The sequence below is a fragment of the Eucalyptus grandis genome, chromosome 11 (assembly GCF_016545825.1).
Source record: "Eucalyptus grandis isolate ANBG69807.140 chromosome 11, ASM1654582v1, whole genome shotgun sequence".
NCBI lineage: Eukaryota > Viridiplantae > Streptophyta > Magnoliopsida > Myrtales > Myrtaceae > Eucalyptus > Eucalyptus grandis.
Window position 1 is genome coordinate 21,470,115 of NC_052622.1, and position 14,950 is coordinate 21,485,064.

The following is a 14,950-nucleotide window of genomic DNA, read 5'->3' on the forward strand; positions in this document are numbered from 1 at the left end:
CTTAGGATGTCCAATGCAAAAGTTCAAACCAATAGATGAGTGCAAATCACACACACCTCTCACACACACACACACACACACACACAGATATATATATATATATATATATATATATATATATATATATATATATATATATATATATAAAGAGCACATAAATCTCAAAGATAGGCGACGTGGGATATTCTAACAAAAATAATCAAGAACCAGCAGAATTAAAATGCGAACTGACATAATACATTTGGATATAGAAAAGCTCGGGAGGATATATCTCATTTCTTCTTTTTTGTTGGAAAAGGAGGCCCAAGCAAGGTCGATTGCCTTCAGACAATTAAAATGTCTGCAAATCAGAAATTATTTTTTGAACATTAGGAATTGCACATACAACACTTACATATCAATAATAGACTACAGTCTAACTAATATCTTGTAATTGATATCTTTTGACTTTGAAGATCCTAATGTTATGGTCATGGTCGTATTGGGTTTCTTATTCCACAATCCATCATATCAGATTATTTTTTTATCGCCCAATATTGTTCAGTTCAAAAACTTTTTTCATCTTTTAGTGGGAGGTTGATTAAGAGATTCGACCAATGGATTTTGATTTTCATGGGATAGATTTAGCGAATTTGGAAATATTAAATAAGACTTGTAATTTAGTAACCTTTCTCGTTACTCAAATATCCATTTGTGACGAATGATTTTACGTCTCACTATGCATCGGTGCAACACATATCGGCCATCCAAATTGACTCAAAAGCGCATTTGACCACTTAACCACCCCCCCAAAAAAAAAGGCACATATTTTACGGCTAATTACAACTTACATGAGAAACTGAGAACCCACGTTACACAAGTGAGGAATAATCCTACACCTACTTTGGCTTTTTAGGTTTGCTTCTTCGTTTGTTTTGCCATGTTGCTCGTCACTTTTTCCCCACTTCCTTCCACTTTACCTTCTTTATTTGTACTAACTAGTCAAATAGATCTTACCAACTAGGGATGAGTACCAGGGCCAATTCACACAGGGATAAAGTATGTTCCGAAGTAAAAAAATTGGGGAGCTGGTCATGAAATCTACACGAGAATCGGTTTTGAACGTTTTCAAACCTTTTTTTTTTTTTTAGTTTGAAAAAGATAGGGATGTTGGAGATAGATTTGAACCTAGAAAACCCAAGAAATTCATTAATGACTTAAAACACTATACTACAGATTATTTGCATGATATGCCTTCCTAAAATAAAAATAATTGTATTGCTAAAAGTTAGATATGGGTCTAGGGTCGACTTTGTAATTGGATAGAAATCAATTGAATCAATTCCAAGCTGATTTCTAAGGGAATCGTTTGATTACTAATTTCTGAAAATCGGAATCCTATTTTGATGGGTTAGGTTCCAAGTTTTTAGTTTGGAACGTACCTATTCTAAATTCAAAAACTACTACTATTATTAGTCTATAAACAAACGAAGAAAGTAAATAAAAGGACTACTTCAATAAACATTGGATTTCACAGCCTCGTTAAAGACACAAGTCAAAAAGCAGTAATTTAATCCTCTAATTGTTCATATCTGATGAAGTGCATCATGTGTGAAAAAGCAAATTCTCACTACCCCAGCCATCAGATGCCCAACAACAAAAGCTAACCACCTGATAATTTGCACAAACTGGGCTGGTTGGCCTGAAAGCCATCGTCATCATCATCACAGAATATTTTATTCGATGAAATTATTGTTCCATCTTCTGGTGCTGAGTTAGTGCTGGGATCTAGGGCTCCAAAGGCCACATAGCTAGACAAAATGTAGGCACACTTTTGGCTAAAAAAGCTTGTGCAAATCACATGGCAATACAATATACAGACCCATAATTGCTCGATTTGAAATTTGAGAACGGACTACAGAAAAAAAGGTGACAAAATCATCTTCTTTATATGAAAAATTTCACTTGCCAATAAAGAAAAAAGATTTGCAGGCTGACTAGGAATGAAGGCTCTTGGCATAATTGCTCTAGCTGCTTCACCACATAATATAAAATAATGCATATGGACTGCTAAAGCCAAGAACCCCGGGCACACCATCATTATGTGCGCAGTTTTATTATATTCCAAACATGACTTAAAGCCGCCATATCCGCTTAAAAATCAGCTTTGTCATTAGAGATTACACTAATTTTTGTGCACTCAACAATTCAATTATGAGGTACAAACATTAACTTTGTCAAAATGGGTCGTGTTATAGAGGAGAAAATCATCCATGGACTATACCAAAACCTGGTCTTCCAAACATGTACATATCCTAGAAAAGCTTGAAAGATAAATAAGTTGCATGATCTATGTGATCTTAGCAGAGAGGATTTGGCTATAAATGGTGGACATGCTCATCTGGAAAATGGAGCCTCATTTGATATTCGAAAAATACCTGAAAAATATCTAAGGCAGATTTTTGCACCTAAGTAGTTAGACCTTATTAACGAGTACACCTGGGTGTGTCAGGCCTACATCGAGCCTAAAGACCTTTGCCCAACCCCACAAGCACAAGTAGTTCTAAATTTTTTTAGATTTTTATAAAAAATCGACCGAGTTTAGCCAGCCATCTTGAGAGGCTAACAATCAAACATTTATGCCTTCAGTTTGAAAGGGACCAACTGGCTAAATGACTCTAGATTGATGGAGATGACTCACAATGCAATTTGTTTGCACGACATGATACGCAACTAAACAGGTTTGGATTAGACCCATTTTTAAGACGATTAAAAACGTGTCTTACACAAATAGACTCATTTAGCTTATATAGACACATGTTAACGGGACATTTGTTTCAACATCTCACTATTGAAGACGTCTGGTGCTAATATTTAAAATGCTTTCTATCCTTTAAAGTTCATAAAACTAACACATGTTAAACAAAAACACGGTTCAACAAAAACATGGTTAGGAAACAGGTTATAAAAAATAAGGAAAAACTAGCTCAATAATACATTTTGATTTAATGTATAGTTAAATTGCTCATTGTTTGGATATGTATTATCATGTCAATACAAATTATCACATAGAAATTCGTTTTACGTATTTATCCTATATGCATTTTAAAGTACATCTACAAACCTCACACTTATAAATCGACCACCCCTTCCACAACCAATGCATGACAGCCTCAACAATTCACATATCGGGCCTAAGTTGGAATAAGGAACAACCCGTAACTCTCCCATATAGTTGCTAGGTCTTGATTTGTTGGCAACCGGACATTGAAACACTGATCTTGGGCCTCTCTCGCTCCAAAAGCTAACTCAAAATGCAAAACTTTCATTCACATTTATAAACAAAATCAACCCTGATGTAAGGTCAATCGTCAACAAAATAACATATTTGGTAATTATTTTACTTGGTGACATGTCACGTCAGATAACATACTTTATTAGATATGTCGTACTGACGTTAAGGTAATTCAACATGTTCATTAAATGTCATGTTTAAGTTAAAAGTACCCTTGTTATACCCTTTTTTGGATGCAACACAATTGACACGGCACGAATTGCTAACTTAAATTGCATATAGTTAACAAGATTTCAACATTAGATGTCTAGATCTTAAGTTGGAATTCTCTCAGTGCCTTAACCAACCTTAGCAACCCAAATGGGTTGATAAAGTCAACACTTCAAGTACACTGGATAATCAGTTTGGTCTTGAATACGTCACTGAATCATGTAGAGCCACGAGATCTCCAGCTTTAGTGAAGGGAATCTTGTCTGGAACTCGTCCGGAGCTTTTCTCTTCCCTCCATCCCATTATGCCCGCGCATATGAATCATTCAATCTTTTCATCCTAAACACAGTTCACTCCATATTACACTCGGAATTCCACCCCTCAGGCCATCACTCTCGGCGGCGACAAGCTAGAACGGACAAGACCTATACTAATTGGATATTTTGATACGCGTCTCTCCTTTGAAACTTTCATAACATACAAAACGTCCGTCAATTATTACTTGGAGAACATATTCGTCATCGGGCAGACAAGGAAGTCCGTCTGGAAATCTTCTCTTCCAGCTGCATGTACTATACTAATTTTTGTTGTCTCTCCCTACCAAACTTCAGCAGATAATCAGATTAGAATGAACATATGCGGACTTTCAGGAGGACTAGAGCCAAGATAAATCATATTCAAAAACCTATTAGAGTAATTTAAGTACATTTGTCAAACAATTCCGTTAAACAATAAAATGGGTTACGAGATCTGACAGCTAAACGTTTGTAAAAGTGACAAGTTCGATGGAGCACACATTATGCGGAGAACCAAACATGGGCCAACTACACAAAAGCAATAATGTATGTAGTAAGATGCAAAAGTCAAAATCATTACCATCAAAAGTTGACCCCCACTGCCCTGAAAAAGCACAGCACCCACAAATTCCCTCACAGACGCAATAATTGGGGGGGACTGGGGAGCTGAAATCAACGAGAACATTTATATATTAGGAAAAGAAGAAGCAAAGATGTCTTGTTGAAGTCTACGTATACCTGACAAGAACATAGTTTCACCCCCAACATATGACGTGGATTTCCACAACCAGCCCTCCTTTTCTAATGCTCAAAAAGCTATGCAGGCATATAATAAACGAATAAAGAAATAACAATGCGGCGTGCTAGATCTTTACGCTCATCTACGGAATTGACGCATTAAGTGACGTGAGAACTCAAAAGAATTCTCAATTAAATAATCAGTTAGCATATTGATTTCGTAGATCGATTCAAGCACTACCTAACCGTTTTCGGGCAAAAAGAAAAAAAATTAAGGGCCAGCACAATTTTGGGGGGAGACCCAGTGTTGGAATCTGACTTTCCCAATACAAACCAAATTTGATAGGTCAGAGCTTCTTAGTGTTCCTCCCATTCAAACTGTACTGTCTCTGTCAACCTCCACAGATGTACCCCCAGGCCCCTACAAGGCTCAAACACCATCCAGAAGCTCCTATACATATACATACATTCATACATACATACATATATATATTTATATAATTCCGGTCGTTGACATCATAGACAGAACCATACGAACCACGCATCCCTAGATAACTCGATGTGAGACTGCTAACTCGTAAGCGTTTTGTACTGCCAATAGGACATGGGATCTAACTTCTATGGTATGCATCGCCAACCTAGAGGACAAAACCAAAGCCAAAATCACGTGGGCTTATGTGGCTCGGATGCATGCTACACCTGACTTTGACAACACGTTAGAGTGAGCCTATTTTGACCATTTGCTGAGAAGGGTCTCTAGAGATTTGGCGCCCCTACCCAGAACACAAAACGAGCGGCCTTTAGTGCGACGCGGAACATCCTAGTGGTCCATTTTAGCGAAAGCCAGGAACCAATGCCACAGTGAAGTCGGTGATCCTTTTCAAAGGTTTTTAAGTTTTAGCTTCGTGGGTTGCCATCAGAGAATTGATTCTCAAAGAAAGTGACAGGTTCCCAAGGAGATAGAGGCCCTGCCAAATTGCCTTTCAAAGCCAGCCCTCGTGACAATCACGTGGACCAGGACCCCACACTGTTCTGTGTTTCCTCTGCTCAGCCAGCAGAGGATGCTCTCTGAACCAAAGATCTTATCAGGGACGAGAATGTTTGGCACAGCATTCCACACATGATGCAACAAGATCACCTAAACCGACGAAGTTTAGTTTTTTTTATAAAATTTAATAATATCCACATGTTTAGGCAAAAGAAGCCTGAAAAAGCAGGAGTTGTTTCGTTACCAAATCCTTTTTGGGTGGAACAGAGAGATATCTTTATGGGTAGAGCGGCGAAATCCCATAGATAGACTGATTTCACAGTAAGGAAAAAAGTGCTAAGATCTATTTTCTAAAATTTGAGGATAGAAACGTTTGGTGAATCATATTTATGGTCCCCACTAAAGCCCCTCATTTTGTAGGTGATTTCCTACATTAAACACACCAAGTAAGCCTCGTGAGAGACCACAAAATGTCCAGCCAAATGGACTCAGATCCTTGTGTGACGCTGTAGGTCCGTGTGGTGGTTAGAGTATACATGCGGGGGTGTATGATCAATCAGGCAAATAATCTTTGTATTTAGGATGCTGTACCCGGAATTTTGGATTGCATCGTACCTGGCCACGAGATTGATGGGGTGTTTTCATGGGACAAATTCAGACTTATGAGGAAAAGGGTACTCCACATATATCTTGATACACTATTCCTCATCCATCTAAAGATCCATAGAGTATCTGGAAAAGAAGCAACCGGAACTTCAGAATGGAACTCCCTTTTGAAAACAACATGACTAATTGGGTCCAATACAACTTTGACTCTACTTCAGAGAACCACAACACAGCACAAGACAATTGCAACACTGACTTGCTTTGTAGGGGCCAGCCCGCCAATCACTCTCCCACAGAAAACTGGATCCTATGCCCCTTCAATCTGACGACACTTCTCAAGCACTAAGCAAGTTAAAGAGGAAATAAAGGAAAAAAAAGCACGCACGCACAAACTCACACAGGTCAAGTACATGTAAAAGTATTGGAATTGAGTTTTTTGCTCCAAGTACGAAGCATCTTCTCATTTGGTAAATTAAGTACTAGTGCAAACTTTCACTTTGTTTCTTGTCTCTCTTCTCTCTCTTTACGTCAATCTGAGACCAAAAAGAAAGAAAGGGAACCAAAAGAAGAAATTCTCAAGAGTTTGTGTACATAGTGTCCGTGTAGGCTGAGTCTATGGTCCCTATCAAACATCGTGCTTTTGGGTTTTTCAACGTTTGATCGAAAAGCACAAAATCACAACCGTCCAAGTTAATTATGTGGAACGGCTGAGACCTGTTGCATTTCCTTCCAACTGTAAAAGATTGTAAGGGGCATGGTGCCTCTCGAGACCATAGAATCACACCCTCATGTACCAAGTCACAAAGTGAATATACTTATGGACTATTGACCATGCAAGCCTAAAGCCTTCCCTTTATATTCTCCTCACTTCCTTTATCTCCCTGCGCACTTCTCACCCGTTTTCTCAAGCTCCTGCCTCAGACCAAGCAGCACAACTCTCTCTCTCTCTCTCTCTCTCTCCCTAGTATTAGACAAAGATGGCTTCAAACCCTTCAGCCTTCCTGAAAGAGAACTTTATATTTCACAGGATCATTCTAGTCTTGCTCCTAAGTTGCACACCCGATAGCACCAACCTTTCTTATGATTCTTCTCCTTCCCAGGAAAGTTCTCCTCTCTCGGTTCCTTCAAAACCTTTACTGAGAACGCTTCCCCTAGATGGACACTTCAATTTTGAGGACATCCAATACGCAGCAAAGGACTTTGGTGGTAGGTACCACAATCTACCTTTTGCAGTCCTCCATCCGAAATCAGTTTCCGATATCTCGTCGACCATAAAATACGTTTTCAAATTGGGGTCTGCTTCAGGGCTGACCGTTGCTGCTAGAGGCCACGGTCACTCCCTCCAAGGCCAGTCCCAAGCCCCCAATGGGGTGGTCATCCACATGGAATCGCTGCGACTGCCAAAGATGCGAGTTCACAATGGGGGGTCTCCCTATGTGGATGTTTCAGGTGGTGAGCTATGGATAAACATTCTGCACGAGACTCTCAAATATGGTCTTGCACCGAAATCATGGACCGATTACCTGCATCTCACCGTGGGAGGCACTTTGTCTAATGCCGGAATAGGCGGGCAAGCATTCCGGCACGGGCCTCAAATCGACAACATCTATGAGCTAGAAGTGATCACAGGTACTTCTAATGAAATTTCTTGACTCCCTCCCCACAGTCATGGACATAGCATTGCTAAAAAAATATAGAAAATAAGGAACAAGCCATTCATGAAATATTGCAAGGGTGTTGCCCGTTTCACTACTATATAGGCAGGTTTATGATAGAGGAGTCAGAGAGCAAGTATAGCGAGCATAAGACTGCCCGGAAATAGTTGGGGTTAAATTGGAGCGAGTTTTGGATCAAAGTAACAGCATTGATGATTATTGACTGCTGTGGTAACTTTATGCAGGAAAAGGAGAAGTGATTACCTGTTCGGGGAAGCAAAACGCTGATCTCTTCCATGCCGTTTTAGGAGGTCTAGGACAATTTGGCATCATCACCAGGGCCAAAATATCTCTAGGACCCGCACCAGAAAGGGTAAGAAATGTGTCTTGTTCCCCTCTCAAGTCTTCAATTATGTGATCCTAATTCAGTAGATGATCTGCCGAATTTTGCAGGTTAAGTGGATTAGAATGCTCTACCATGACTTCTCCATGTTCTCCAGGGATCAAGAGCATCTCATATCTCGCAAGATTACCTTTGACTACATTGAAGGATTTGTCAATATCAACAAAACAGGCATCCTGCATAAATGGAGATCTTCCTTCACACCAAGTGATCCACTTCAAGCCAGCCTGTTCAAATCCGAAGGGAAAGTCCTATATTGTCTTGAGGTGGCACTGTACTTCAATCCCCACGAATCCAATGTAATCAGCAAGGTAGGAACCCACCACAATGCTTGGTATATTACTTGTATGCCAAGCAACTGTTAGTTCCTGGAATGAAATATTCTAATCCTGTCAAATTGTGATGCAGAGAGTCAATGAGCTGCTTTCTGAACTGGGTTATATACGTTCGACGCTGGTCATGTCGGAGGTTTCTCTCGTGGAATTCCTGGACAGAGTGCACCTGTCCGAGATGAAACTCCGAGCAAAAGGATTATGGGATGTTCCACATCCATGGCTCAATCTTCTTGTTCCAAAAAGGAAGATTGGTGACTTCGCTAAAGAAGTCTTTGGCAATATTCTGACAGACAACAGCAATGGCCCTATCCTCATCTACCCATTGAACAAGTCAAAGTAACCATATGAAAATTCCAAACACTACTACTATTTCTTCTCGAGTATCAAGATCTTAAATCTGCCTCTTTTCTCTGTCTTACAGATGGAACAACAAAACCTTCTTGGTCACCCCAGATGAAGATATCTTCTACATGGTGGCATTCCTGCCGTCTGCAATGCCATCAGCTTCAGGAACGGAAAGCCTAGAACGCATTTTAGCCCAGAATGAGAGGATCAAAAGTTTCTGCTCCACAATGCTTCCTGAAGTAAAGCAATACCTTTCCCATTATAGCACCCAAGAAGAATGGCAAAGTCACTTCGGCCCTCAGTGGGAAGTGTTTGTCCAGAGGAAATTGGAGTATGACCCTCTGGCTATTCTTGCTCCAGGACAGAGAATCTTCCCAAGGACAAGCGCCAAAAGGACAGTGGCCCGTGTACAAGTCACGTAAAGTGAACACTGGGAGCATCTTCCAGACTCGTATTAAAAGAATGTAAATTCAGATATATCAATTTAGCTCACTCGCTCAGGCTCGATGGCAAGTGTAAAATGACTAGCAGACTCAGTTTCTTTTTTTTTTTTTTTTTTTCAGTGGTAAGCAGTAATATCTAAAGATGCTATTGCTATTGTCTTGTTCCCAGAACAATTAATGGTTGGACCAAACGAAAAGGCGGATCAAGACTATGGAATTCCGTAATGAGGTGCATTTCAAGTAATCCTTCTTAAGATAACCAAAGTGCCACATGTAAATACAAAAGCTCACTAAAGAAACAAGAAAACATAAGAACAAAATGGGGATCAAAGAAACTTTATCACCAGTTACTTATCACATGCCAGTATAGCTACTCTATTTTTTGAGCTTTTAATGTGTACCTTCAGTCCAGCCCAGACCTGGTCTTGATACATCCCCTTGTGGTCCTTCATAATCTTGGGCCTCGAGTAAGGCTCCTTCAAACTCTGTAGAATCACTTGCTACTGGGAGAAAGCTACTTATGTCATCTCTTGCTCCAAGACCTCCAGCGCAAGCAACATCATCTGGACTTATCGATGCTTCCATATTCACGTCCCCGGAAGTTTCAATATCCACTAAGCGTGTACCCCGTGTTGCATCTTCCCCTTCTTTATTATCCTTCGTGTTAAAAGGAATGGAATTTCCTGCAGAGGTATGGACATCGTTAGACCCATCCTTCACATGAAGTTCAGATTGAGTGGAACCGACTCTTTGTTCCATTTGACTGTTATCATTTTTCCCTGTACCAGAAAAAGTTCAATGATTCCATTCAGTAATAAAGCACTAGATGGAAGTTACCACAGTGGTAGCCAGGCATAAAGAATAGAAGCAGCATGCAATCCAAGAAAAAGAGAAAAACTCGTAAAGTTTGAAACTCATGAAAGCATGAACAATTCCTTTACCATTGATTTAATTCACAATTTTTCCACCAGTTAATTAGGGAACTGTGGCAGTGGTACCATTCATTTCTAAAGCTTGAGAATCTCAAGACAAATTTCTTTCCTTTACCAAGAAGTTGCATGACGCAAGTACGGCAATGTTATTGTAGCACAGCAGAGGGGAATTCTTACAACTAATGTAAAAACCACAAATGCCTTACAGTATACATTCTTCTCATGTATTCACCTTGTAGAAATAGTTTAAATAGACTAGAATTTCTTCAACACGCTACCTTTAACTCTAAAGAAAATATACTCAACTGATCCTAACCACACGTCCCATTACACATAGAGAACTATATGTCCAACTGTGCCAATACATCACCATATTTCTTGCAAAATTAGGTGGCAAACCTTTCCTTTTGTAGTCATGTCCAACCTATTTTCTTTGGAATCTAATCTGCTCAATCTAAGAAGGACACTAGACAAATTAACAAGGAGATGAAAAATGCTACCAGGCCAATCCAAGAGAAGCAACGTGAGATAAAACTCGCATAACATGACACAGTTGTCTTTCTCCGTTTCTCCCTCTTCCTTTTTTGTGGACTTGAGAGGGGCCCTGAAAATTTAACTAAAAGATGTTTTACTGAACCAAATCAAATCTACCATCAATTAAACCAACTTCCCTATCACATGCAGGCTATATAGCCCATCCCCGTGTATCCAACACTTCTACCGCTACTGTTTCTGGTTTACTTATGATATGTCATGTCATTCAATATAGTAATGCCTCCTTTTAATCTAGTTCATAAAAACAAAAAAACAGTGCGAAAAAGAATTAAACCAACTGACAATGAGTGAAGCATGATATAATAAGCACCAAAGAAGAAAATGTCACAGTGCAAGTCCTACATGGAGCATAAAGTGTGATTCATGAGTGCTGAGTAGACAACTCTGAAGATAAAAAATTGAGTTTTAATTTGGATAATTGGTCCACATATGTCTAGTCATCTTGTTACTAAGACAGCTTGAGAAAATAGGAGAAGAATAAGATGCATAATCTTACTGTGCAAAACTTCCTCCATGGTAATTACACTTGTAGATATATTGGAGCTAAAAGATGCTTGATGTCTTCCTCTTTCTCTTTGCACTGTTTCCCTCCAACAACTTCTATCCTAAAATGGCCCCAAAAAAGGTCACCACAATAATTCCATGAATGCAAGAATTTAAGGACTATCCAATACTAGAAAGAAGATTCTGGTGACACATGACAGAAAATAGGATGGAGGAAGAAACGAATAATTGAAAGGGGCTTTTTGTATTTCTATAACTTGTTTCAATTACTTGTACAAAGATCTTTATATAATACAAAGTAAGAATAATAAATAGAAAGAAAATATTCTAGATTGATCTAAAGAATCAATTCCTATTCCAGATTGTATTGCATATCTTCCAACAACATAAAACTAGCCAGCAACTTGGGGAGGAACTTTTTCTTCTGACATTTTGCCTTTGAGTGTTTGTTGCTGCTCATATTTTACTATAAATGCTTACTTATAATCAAACATGCCAGAGCTTGTCAATAATGCATTTGGGTTTGGATTTACAAATCCCTTCTTCCTAGGTGAAGACTTTCTAAAGCCTCGCCTCATGAGGCACCAAATAGAGACGAAAATTATACACACAGAATACTGCTATTCCTTTTCTATACTTTTAGCTCTGAAGTGAGAATGTTCCTCTTTGATAGCTTACAATCGGGGCTCATGCTTTTCAGTGAATATCTTGGTAGAGGTCATATAATTTTAATTTAGAGGTTCAATGACTTCCAATTGGCTTTTAACAAAGGGGAAAAGGCCAGGAACAGGCTCTAGACCTTTGTAAAGACACATTAATGAGATACCTAATCTGAATATGTCACCAAAAAATACAATCAAGAGCATCCAAGTGATCCATGTTGTCTATCACAGCAGCCCAAACAAAAGGACCCTGCAGTTTTCTCTCACAGAATCGGAATTTTTTACTATTCATAATTCCATTGTAAACAATGTTGGGAATACAGGAAAATCTACAAAAACCATCACCTCGTTCCCGCTGTGACACTTTCCATACTCTAGTTTCAAAAACAAGCACTTTGCACCCTATTCTACACTCGCACCTTTATATTTCAAGAAAAGACTACAATTTGTACGCCGTTTCATAGAGTTTTGTCGTCCTTGGCTGCAGTCCTCTCGAAAACCTCCCATGTCTCGCCCTTTCTCTCATTTCTACCTCATTCCTTTCTCCCAATTTGTTAGTCTCTATTGCAGCTCGAGCACAAATGAGTCCCATTTCTGAGGACCAAAATGGAAAGACCTAACACAGGATCCAACAACAAAGCCTCCCTAATCATCCGTTTGCCGGAGGCTCAAGAGTACAGTAAGCTTCAAGCCTTCGATAATTATGCATAATGCACGTGAGAGGGACTAAAAGCGGTGGATGAAAGTCCCACTAAACCACTCAAACTCAAAGGAAAGGAATGAATGTACAGGGGACGACCAAAACAAAACACAAACAATCGACCAAGTACATTGAACAAAACCCCAACTCCGCCATCACTCATAGAGTGTATGGGCCCGTGAATGATTTTTGCTATGGGAATCTCCCCAACACGCGTGGTCCGTAGCTCTCTCCTTTGGCTTTGACATTTCCAAGACGGCGCACACGTTAAGTTTGCCACCTTGTTAACAGAGCAACTACACCGACCATCATCCCTTGCAGAGAAACGAGCACGACGGAAGCGGAGCAGACGCTCGAAGAGCACGACTTGAGGAAGAAAAGGAAGAGAGGACCGAACCATTGCTCGTTACCTGGGCGTTAGGAAGCAACTGGGAAGAGGAAGCGGAAGGCGCTGCGTTGCCGCTCGCCACCTTTCGGAGATGATGAGGTGGCTTCGCTGCTCCTCGTGGAGGGGTCTTGTCTTCGTGCGGGATTTTAGGTCGGTGGACAAGAGCAAGATTCAAGAATGGAGGCGCGCGCGTGGCTCGTGCTGGTCCCGGACACTTGTCCCCGGACATTGACAAGGACAAGACCTGCGTCCGTTGCTGCGCTGGTGGGCAATGATTGGGACGAGTGTCTTTCGGAAATGTTTGCATGGAACCGTTCACATCTTTTACGACTAGGCTTGGTTCATAAAATCAATGCGTGCGCGATTCAAAGTTCCCGATGTCTCCAATAAGCCGCAGCTTTTCGAGGGTTGGCATCGCACGCCATCCGCGCTTGTGAATTTAATTCGCGGGTTCCCAAGTGAGTGAATTCAGCATTTAAAACCTGGAATTTTGCCCACATAGTATTAGATCCGAAATTTTGCAACTAGAAATCGGACCTGCTTCCACAGCCAATTTGATCCGATTCTTAGGTAAAACCAAATCAGTTGCACGACTCTACTTAGCCTTGATTAACTTATTTTTTCTTCATGGAAAACAACATTCATTAAATTTTCTTACTTCAATGAAAGCAAGTTAATCCATGTTCAAGTAATACTTGATCAGCTATACAAATCAACAAACTAACAGATGCCTAAAAAATCATGAGTGAGGAGGGTCATATATAATTTTTCAAAAATTGCTCGACTATTACGCACTAGGGCCAAACTTAAATAGTCGATTTCATAACTTTTCCAATTTTGAGTGTTATTCAAGGACATCATTATTTCCACCTCCTAAATGATTTTATTCATTCACTTTTCATCAAAAAAGACAAAATTTACCTCTATCCTCAATTGCAATTCAAATTGATGGTCCCAAATTTGTTTACTTTTCTATTTTTTTAGTTTTTCTATATATATATATATGTAAGATCTACTTATTATAATTAAGAATTTCATATATATTTAGTATTTGTTTATTATTAAGTTTTCATGTATATAAATATTTGTTTTGTCAAAAAGAGAAATTTTCAAGAAATCTAGTTTTTTCTTTGTTGTTGATCAAATTTATGGATAAAGTAAGAATTTCTTTTTGAAAATGTCAATGAAATATCATTATTTTGAATTGACAAAAATTAATTTCATCTATGAACTATTTAAGAAAAAAATTAAGATACCTCAATGTGCATAATGTTTTTAATGAACTCCTAAATATTCCTCTATGTCTTATAATAAATAAAGAGACTTGATATATATTTTAGGCTAATGAACTTAATAAATAGGTCACCAAGAAAGTAGAGCTAGCAAAATAGGTCATAAACCCACATTATGACCCATTTTTAGTTAAATGGGTCATATATGGGTCAAGTGAAAGTTAAAGATGGGTAAAAATGTGTCAAACGAAAGTTAAATATAAGTCGAAATATCGACCAAAAAAAGTTATAAATGGGTCAAGTGAAAGTTAAATATAAATCAAAAATCGGTTTGAGAAAATAAAATACAAAAAGAAATGGGCCTAAATGGGTTATTAGAAATCCACTTTAAAGTTTAAACCCATGGCCTTTTTTTAATTTTTTAATTTTTTAATTATAAAAAATCGAAATTATAATTATTTTTTAAAAAAATCGAAATTATAATTATTTTTTATATTTCAATTATTTTTTTCTTTTTCTTCTTTCTTTAGCCGGTGATAGGCTAGGCGAGGCTTGAGCTCGCCGGCAGGTCGTTGACAATTGGTGAGGCTCGAGCTTGTTGGCGTTGGGCGGGGCTTCAGCCTCGCCAGATTTGGTAAGACTCAAGCTGGTGAGACTGCCGGCGTTAGGTGGGGCCTCGGCCTC

General features: G+C 39.0%; 2 protein-coding genes across 9 annotated transcripts; one reads left to right on the forward strand and one right to left on the reverse strand.

Moving 5' to 3' along the window:
- Positions 1-3,533: 3,533 nt before the first annotated feature.
- On the reverse strand, positions 3,534-13,182 carry LOC104425331. 7 transcript variants are annotated; one of them, XR_005547308.1, is made up of 5 exons: positions 13,057-13,168; positions 11,277-11,385; positions 8,032-10,072; positions 4,361-4,446; positions 3,534-3,823 (listed from the first exon to the last, which is right to left on the reverse strand). XR_005547308.1 is itself a non-coding variant. In XM_010038008.2 (3 exons), exons 1-3 carry the CDS (start codon positions 12,807-12,809, stop codon positions 9,684-9,686), a joined length of 531 nt encoding a protein of 176 aa, XP_010036310.2. In that variant the 5' UTR covers positions 12,810-13,045; the 3' UTR covers positions 9,511-9,683. The 7 variants fall into 7 exon arrangements, 1 of the variants encoding a protein (XP_010036310.2); XR_005547307.1 differs by having other exon boundaries at positions 3,534-4,089; XR_005547309.1 differs by having other exon boundaries at positions 3,534-4,446; positions 8,032-9,976.
- On the forward strand, positions 6,877-9,305 carry LOC104425330 (cytokinin dehydrogenase 1). Of its 2 annotated transcripts, XM_010038007.3 has the most exons (6): positions 6,878-7,318; positions 7,418-7,741; positions 8,013-8,140; positions 8,221-8,481; positions 8,579-8,841; positions 8,927-9,305. In XM_010038007.3, exons 1-6 carry the CDS (start codon positions 7,090-7,092, stop codon positions 9,270-9,272), a joined length of 1,551 nt encoding a protein of 516 aa, XP_010036309.2. In that variant the 5' UTR covers positions 6,878-7,089; the 3' UTR covers positions 9,273-9,305. The 2 variants fall into 2 exon arrangements, with proteins under 2 accessions (XP_010036308.2, XP_010036309.2); XM_010038006.3 differs by having other exon boundaries at positions 6,877-7,741.
- Positions 13,183-14,950: the final 1,768 nt, after the last annotated feature.

What these genes read in the sequence shown, in the direction of transcription:
- LOC104425330 (XM_010038006.3), top strand. Translation starts at nt 7,090, where the DNA reads ATGGCTTCAAACCCTTCAGCCTTCCTGAAAGAGAACTTTATATTTCAC. An exon ending in TGAGCTAGAAGTGATCACAG is followed by an intron (nt 7,742 to 8,012) that starts GTACTTCTAATG and finishes AACTTTATGCAG; the next exon opens with GAAAAGGAGAAGTGATTACC. An exon ending in AATCCAATGTAATCAGCAAG is followed by an intron (nt 8,482 to 8,578) that starts GTAGGAACCCAC and finishes ATTGTGATGCAG; the next exon opens with AGAGTCAATGAGCTGCTTTC.
- LOC104425331 (XM_010038008.2), bottom strand. Translation starts at nt 12,809, where the DNA reads ATGAGTGATGGCGGAGTTGGGGTTTTGTTCAAT. An exon ending in GAGTTGGGGTTTTGTTCAAT is followed by an intron (nt 11,386 to 12,776) that starts GTACTTGGTCGA and finishes GGGCCATTTTAG; the next exon opens with GATAGAAGTTGTTGGAGGGA. An exon ending in CATGGAGGAAGTTTTGCACA is followed by an intron (nt 10,073 to 11,276) that starts GTAAGATTATGC and finishes TTTCTGGTACAG; the next exon opens with GGAAAAATGATAACAGTCAA.